General features: G+C 42.5%; 1 protein-coding gene across 1 annotated transcript in view; it reads right to left on the bottom strand.

Annotated features, from left to right (window-relative positions):
• Window positions 1–2,466: 2,466 nt before the first annotated feature.
• The window catches only part of LOC111651024 (calpain-1 catalytic subunit-like), a gene marked incomplete at its 3' end in the record, with an annotated part of 11,896 nt that continues 6,657 nt past the window's right edge, over window positions 2,467–7,705 (bottom strand). Inside the window, exons 7-19 of the mRNA XM_023400987.2 lie at window positions 7,349–7,517; window positions 6,610–6,693; window positions 6,444–6,529; window positions 6,257–6,331; window positions 5,549–5,709; window positions 5,279–5,448; window positions 4,088–4,099; window positions 3,801–4,012; window positions 3,678–3,717; window positions 3,172–3,237; window positions 2,998–3,055; window positions 2,840–2,904; window positions 2,467–2,535 (exon numbers count right to left, since the gene is read on the bottom strand). Of these exons, the coding sequence (XP_023256755.1) occupies window positions 2,467–2,535; window positions 2,840–2,904; window positions 2,998–3,055; window positions 3,172–3,237; window positions 3,678–3,717; window positions 3,801–4,012; window positions 4,088–4,099; window positions 5,279–5,448; window positions 5,549–5,709; window positions 6,257–6,331; window positions 6,444–6,529; window positions 6,610–6,693; window positions 7,349–7,517 (1,267 nt within the window). The remainder of the gene's footprint in view (window positions 2,536–2,839; window positions 2,905–2,997; window positions 3,056–3,171; window positions 3,238–3,677; window positions 3,718–3,800; window positions 4,013–4,087; window positions 4,100–5,278; window positions 5,449–5,548; window positions 5,710–6,256; window positions 6,332–6,443; window positions 6,530–6,609; window positions 6,694–7,348; window positions 7,518–7,705) is intronic.

Genomic DNA, 7,705 nt, shown 5'->3' with positions numbered 1-7,705 from the left:
CTATGACTTTTTATGCCTTACTATACTATTACGTTTTTATGACTTTTTATGCCTTACTATATTATGACGTTTTATGACTTTTTATGCCTTACTATATTATGAAGTTTTCATGAATTTTTATGCCTTACTAAAATGTGACTTTTTATGCCTTAGTATAACATGACTTTTTATGCCTTAGTATAATATGACTTTTTATGCCTTAGTATAATATGACTTTTTATGCCTTACTATACTATGACGTTTTCATGAGTTTTCATGTCTTAATATACTATGACTTTTTATGCCTTACTATGCTATCACGTTTTTATGACTTTTCATGCCTTACTATACTATGTCATTTCTTGGACTTTTTATGCCTTACTATACTATGACGTTTTTATGACTTTTTATGCCTTACTATATTATGACGTTTTTATGACTTTTTATGCCTTACTATACTATGACTTTTTATGCCTTACTATACTATGTCATTTTTATGACTTTTTATGCCTTCCTATACTATGACTTTTTATGCCTTACTATATTATGACGTTTTTATGACTTTTTATGCCTTACTATATTATGACGTTTTTATGACTTTTTATGCCTTACTATACTATGACGTTTTCAAGACTTTTTATGCCTTCCTATACTATGACGTTTTTAAGACTTTTTATGCCTTCCTATACTATGACGGTTTTATGACTTTTTATGCCTTACTATACTATGACTTTTCATGCATCAATATAAAATGACTTTTTTATGACTTTTTATGCCTTACTATACTATGACTTTTTATGACTTTTTATGCTTTATTATAACATGACGTTTTCATGCCTTACTATAATATGACTTTTCATGCCTTACTATATTATTACGTTTTTATGACTTTTTATGCCTTACTATACTATGACTTTTTATGCCTTACTATACTATGTCATTTTTATGACTTTTTATGCCTTCCTATACTATGACTTTTTATGCCTTACTATAATATGACTTTTTATGCCTTACTATTCTATTACGTTTTTATGACTTTTTATGCCTTACTATATTATGACGTTTTTAAGACTTTTTATGCCTTCCTATACTATGACGGTTTTATGACTTTTTATGGCTTACTATATTATGACGGTTTTATGACTTTTTATGCCTTACTATACTATGTCATTTTTATGACTTTTTATGCCTTACTATACTATGACTTTTTATGCCTTACTATTCTATTACGTTTTTATGACTTTTTATGCCTTACTATACTATGACGTTTTTATGACTTTTTATGCCTTACTATACTATTACGTTTTTATGACTTTTTATGCCTTACTATACTATGACTTTTTATGCCTTACTATACTATGATTTTTCATGCCTTACTATAATATGACTTTTCATTCCTTAATATACAATGTTGTTATTATGACTTTTTATGACATTCTATACTATTACGTTTTTATGACTTTTTGTGCCTTACTATACTATGACGTTTTCATGACTTTTTATGCCTTCCTATAGTATGACGGTTTTATGACTTTTTATGCCTTACTATACTATGACTTTTTATGCCTAACTATACTATGTCATTTTTATGACTTTTTATGTCTTACTATACTATGATTTTTCATGCCTTACTATAATATGACTTTTTATGCCTTACTATACTATGAGTTTTTATGCCTTAGTATACTATAACTTTTTTATGACTTTTTATGCCTTACTATGCTATGACGTTTTTATGACTTTTTATGTCTTACTATACTATGATTTTTCATGCCTTACTATAATAAGACTTTTTATGCCTTACTACACTATTACGTTTTCATGCCTTAGTATAATATGACTTTTTATGGCTAACTATACTATGTCCTTTTTATAACTTTTATGCCTTACTATACTATTACGTTTTTATGCCTTAGTATAATATGATTTTTTATGCTTTACAATACGATGTCATTTTTATGACTTTTTATGCCTTACTATACTATGATGATTTTATGATTTTTTTTCTGCCTTAATAAACTATATCTTTTGTATTCCTTACTACACTATGATTTTTGTATGCCTTACTATCAGATTTGTACGCGTTACTATACCATGATATTTTTATGCTTTACTATACTATGTTGTTTTTAAACCTAACTATACTATTTTTTTTTTCTGACTTTTTATGCCTTACTGTACTATGACTTGACTGAGGTGAACAGGTGGCTGAGTGCTTAAGGTGCTCACCTTAGCACTGAGTCACCGTTTCGATTCTTTGGTATTTTTAGAGTTTTTGTGGTGGATCATAAAACACCATTGTGTGATGTCATCATGCGCTTACAAGAATGATTAAGTTGTATATGAACAACTCTGTACCTGAACTCAGGTAGAAGTTTGAATCACTGCTGTGAGGGTGTCACCTCAAACTTTTATTTTGAAAGCGACATCACCTTCCTCCTCTGAACTTACAGGTTCAGGTTTGTGAACAGGTGATGTCGGACTCACCAGCCACTTCCTGATTTTGTTCCAGAGAATCTGAAACTCCAGCAGACCGAGCCGAGCACTGCCGTCTTTCTGAGGTCGAGTCAAGAACTTTCAACGAGAGAAGAAGAAACATGGAGAACAGGGAGAAGAGAGAGAACACAGAGAACAAAGAATATAGAGAACACAGAGAACACAGAGAACATGGAGAATAGAGAACAAAGAACACAGAGAACATGGAGCATGGAGAACACAGATAACACAGAACAAAGAGAACAAAGAACACAGAGAACACAAAGAACACGGAGAACACAAAGAACACTGGGAACACAGAGAACAGGGAGAACAGAAAGAATAGGGAGAACAGGTTCCAGGTACATGACACAGGTGAGGATACGTCCATGAGGCCGACCATGGCTCTGCAGGACTCCATACTGAACCCGTCAGTCTGTAGGTCTCTGTCTGTTCACACAACAACCACAGAAGAAGGACCACAGTCAGCTGGTTAACTCACCTGGTTCAGGTTAAACACCAGGGACAGGGATCTGAACTCACGTTTGGACACGACCCGGTTCAGGATTGTCCTGAGCTCTCGCACTGAGACCTCCATGTCCTGATGAGAGAGAACGTTATGAATGTCAAGCAGAGTCACCGTTGTTAGCATTGGAGTTAGACTGGATGCTAACCTGCTGCTGGATATCAACAGGTTTTACATTCAAACAAACTCACATCTCCAGACAGCTGAGCAAACATGGACCTGAAGGAATCATCGATGTCACTCTCTGAGATTTCCTCCTGCAGAGAAGAAGAACGACACCAAGGTCAAAGGTCAATCAACACAAAGCCCATGTATGTATTTATTTAGTAAAGCTTGTTAGGCCACTATTGACCCCCACTGTACATGACCCCCAGAACCCAACCAGTCCTCTACAGCTGGACTGATCAGCTGATTCATCAATCAATCATTGATGGAAATACCTGTCAGATTTTTCTGTCCGTTCATTATTGACAAACAGAAGAAATCAAACCAACTGTATAAAACAACTTCACAATAAATAAAAACTAAAACAGTTTAGATTTGACTCAGTCTCTCTGGCAGGACCAGGACCAGGACCACATCATGAAGGACAGAGGACCCAACAGAGACGATAATGTGTGTTCATCTGTTGTCTCTGTTTTCTTTTTGGTTTTGAACGAGCAACAAAGTAAAGGTGATTTAAAGGAAGATTTTTTACCTCTTCTCCAAAGTTCACCTCCACATCGTCGTCCATCTCCCTGCACAGAATCACAGGTTTAAACATCCTCCTGACTCAATGAAGAACTAGAGTAACTGTCAGTCTGGGTTCTGACGGACTCACTCAGTCTCCGACTGTTTCTCGGTGAACACCCTCAGGACGAAGTCGGCCTCCTTCGAAGGCTCGAAGGTCGACGGGACGACCAGGTACTCGCCTGGCGGGAGGCGGAGCCTAGCGCTCACCTCTCGCAGGTTGATGAAGGTCTCGGAGCGAGCGCAGGAAGAGTGACGCAGGAAGAAATCCTTCTTCATGTGGACACTGGGACAGCCTCGGTACTGACGGACAGATGGACGTTAGCTTTAAGCTAAATGTGATTAAAAGTTTTACTTGTTTCAGACTGGATGACTCACCTCCTCAGGAATCTGTCAATGAGACAAAACACAGAGAAGAAGACTCACTACACACTCACACCCATGTTCTGATAACATGCTAGTGCTAACTGTTGCTAGATGTTTACTAGGATGTTACCATTTGGTTACTTAGGTGTTACCAGTTGGTTACTAAGACATAAGTATGTTGGTACCTGAATGTTGGCATGCTTTTTTTATGTGGCGTGGCGTCTCAGTGAGCGCCAAGATGTTGTGGGTGGTTGCTGAGGCATTGCTGAGGGGTTACTCCAGTTTTTGTGGTGGTTGCTAGGGTGACTGAAATGGTTACTGTGGTTACTATGTTGTTGAGGCGGTTTCTAGTCTGTTGGTATGTGGTTACTACAGCATTCAGGATGGGTGGGGGTGTCTGAAGTGGTTTTTGGTGTTTGGGGTAATGAGGATGTTGCTTGGAGGAAACAAATGTGGCTTCTGCAAAGATGATTGGTGGTAAGCAGCAGTGTTAGCAGCAACGTTAGCAGTGTTAGCAGCAGTGTTAGCAGCAGTGTTAGCAGTAGTGTTAGCAGCAGTGTTAGCAGCAGTGTAAGCAGTAGTGTTAGCAGCAACGTTAGCAGTGTTAGCAGCAGTGTTAGCAGTAGTGTTAGCAGCAGTGTTAGCAGCAGTGTAAGCAGTAGTGTTAGCAGCAGTGTTAGCAGTAGTGTTAGCAGCAACGTTAGCAGTGTTAGCAGCAGTGTAAGCAGTAGTGTTTACAGCAAGGTTAGCAGTGTTAGCAGCAGTGTAAGCAGTAGTGTTAGCAGCAGTGTTAGCAGTAGTGTTAACAGCAGTGTTAGCATTAGTGTTAGCAGCAACGTTAGCAGTGTTAGCAGGAGTGTAAGCAGCAGTGTTAGCAGCAGTGTTAGCAGCAGTGTTAGCAGTAGTGTTAGCAGCAGTGTTAGCAGTAGTGTTAGCAGCAGTGTTAGCAGTAGTGTTAGCAGCAGTGTTAGCAGTAGTGTTAGCAGCAATGTTAGCAGCAGTGTAAGCAGCAGTGTTAGCAGCAGTGTAAGCAGTAGTGTTAGCAGCAATGTTAGCAGCAGTGTTAGCAGTGTTAGCAGCAATGTTAGCAGTGTTAGCAGCAATGTTAGCAGCAGTGTTGGCAGTGTTAGCAGCAGTCAGTATTCCATAAAGACAGAGAGTTGCTGTGTGACATCATAACACTACACCTTCATGACCTCTGACCTCGTAGATGGCGAAGCCGATGGTGTGCATGTCCTGTCCATGGCGGCGGTAGCGGCGGCGGTCTTTCTGCATCAGAGCCACCAGGAAGCTGCAGGCGGCCTCGTCGTCCTCGGGGTCGTCGTCCTCCTCCAGCAAAGAGATCTTATACTGAGGGTTGATCCAGAATGTGTCTGCAGAGAGGAAGTGACAGCTTTTATTGTGAAAGGTAACTGCGGATGGTTGTTGGCTGGGTCTGAGCTCAGAGTTTATGATGATTTTTTATGTTCTCACTGGGGTGGTTCCTGCAGCCCCCCGCCGTGCTGCCCCTCCTCCACCCGCCTTCAAATGTCACTGTGGTCCAGAAGCTGCTGGAGTCCTGACTCAGAGCGTCCGGGGTCAGATTACAGATCTCCAGTCTAGAGAACTGACGCAGGAAGTCCTGGAACGACATCCTGACACACACTCTTCATCACTCCTCATCCTCATCCTGACACACTCTTCATCACTCCTCATTCTCATCCTGACACACACTCTTCATCACTCCTCATTCTCATCCTGACACACACTCTTCATCACTCCTCATTCTCATCCTGACACAGACTCTTCATCACTCCTCATCCTCATCCTGATACACTCTTCATCACTCCTCATCCTGACACACGCTCTTCACTCCTCATCCTCATCCTGATACACTCTTCATCACTCCTCATCCTGACACACGCTCTTCACTCCTCATCCTCATCCTGACACACGCTCTTCACTCCTCATCCTCATCCTGATACACTCTTCATCACTCCTCATCCTCATCCTGACACAGACTCTTCATCACTCCTCATTCTCTTCCTGACACAGACTCTTCATCACTCCTCATCCTCATCCTGACACACTCTCTTCACTCCTCATCCTCATCCTGACACACTCTTCATCATTCCTCATCCTCATCCTGACACACTCTTCATCACTCCTTATCCTCATCCTCACTCAGACAGTAGAACCTACCAGAACTCTCCGTCCTCCATCTTACAGAGCAGCTCGTCTTTCTCTGCAGAGTCGATGGAGTTCCACTCTGAGGAGCTGAGAACAGCACAGTTAAACCTCCACCTGTCCGTCTCCTCCACCTGTCTGTCTCCTCCACCTGTCCGTCTCCTCCACCTGTCTGTCTCCTCCACCTGTGTGCAGCACTTACCTGTCGCTCCAGGCCCCGGTCCACTCCACCTGACCCCAGGGGTTCCTGATCCGGATCAGACGCTCCTGTCGGCCGCGGTACTCAACCTGCAGAGACGAGGACGCTGATGAGTGAGACACCAACACCTGCAACTGAGTTAGAGGTCAAAGGTTAAAGGTGAGCTCACCTGTCTGAGCGCCGTCACGGAGTAGGCGTGGCCTTTAACCAGCTTTTTGAAGGTCACCGCCTCCATGTCGAAGGCGCTGGTGATCTGAGGACGACACAGAGGATTCATCAACCCGGTCTGAGACCAGTTTACACCCTGAACTGGTCTGGTCGATCAGCTGATCACATCCAGGTTCAGCTCAGACCTCCTGAAGATTCACAGAGACTCTTCAATCCTTTCAAATTAAAGCAGCAGTAATTGAACACAGGAGTTAGCTTCAGGGTTAGCCACTGAACCTAACTGTGGGTTCATGTTCATTTCCATTGGTCTGTATTAATGATGTTTATATCACTGATGCTTTTAATGTGAAGGAGCTCAGACTGAGACCAGGTCTTACATCCGGACTCAGCGGTGTTTAAGGAATGATTAATGAGTGCTCATTAACATGCAGTAACAGTGATCGACCCTCTTCACTTCTGAAGTCAAGGATTATCTGGGAACTGGTCCTGGACTGGATCTGGTCTGGGTTGGGTCAGTTGGAGGTCTGTGAGGACTCTCATTGATCCAGGTCTCAGTAAGTGATCTATGAAGACAGCTGGACCTGCCTGACCTTTCACCTCTTATCTGAAAGGCTTCTTCAGCTCTAGCTGAGGGGGGGTGTGATCACTACATGATGTGGTGTCTCCAGGACCCTCAGGCAGGTCCAGGTGTCTCTGGGAAGGTGGACTGACATGAAAGGTGCAGAGTGTGTTTGACTGACATCGATGGAGCAGCCCAGCAGCGAGCCTCTGTCCAGAGCTTTAGTGATGATACGATGAAGATCTCTGGGCGCCTTCTTCAGCTCGTACATCTCCGCCACGCCGCCCGTGAAGTCCTCAAACCCCTCGGTGGTGCTGCCGCCGGACAGCGCCTCGTACGACCCGTTCAGCCTCAAAATACACCACACACACACGCACACACGCACGCACGCACGCACACCCACACACACACACCCCCACACACACACACACACACACACACACACACACACACACACACACACACACTCTTCATGTGTCTGTAAGATCTCTAACCTGCGACAGCAGCTGTCTGCAGTGAAGCAGCAGTTCAGAACCTG

The sequence above is a fragment of the Seriola lalandi genome, unplaced genomic scaffold (genome assembly GCF_002814215.2).
Source record: "Seriola lalandi dorsalis isolate HSWRI2012SDOR001 ecotype SW California unplaced genomic scaffold, Sedor1 jcf7180002053111, whole genome shotgun sequence".
Lineage (NCBI taxonomy): Eukaryota > Metazoa > Chordata > Actinopteri > Carangiformes > Carangidae > Seriola > Seriola lalandi.
Note: the sequence above shows the minus strand (reverse complement) of the source record. Positions and strands in the feature narration are given on the sequence as shown.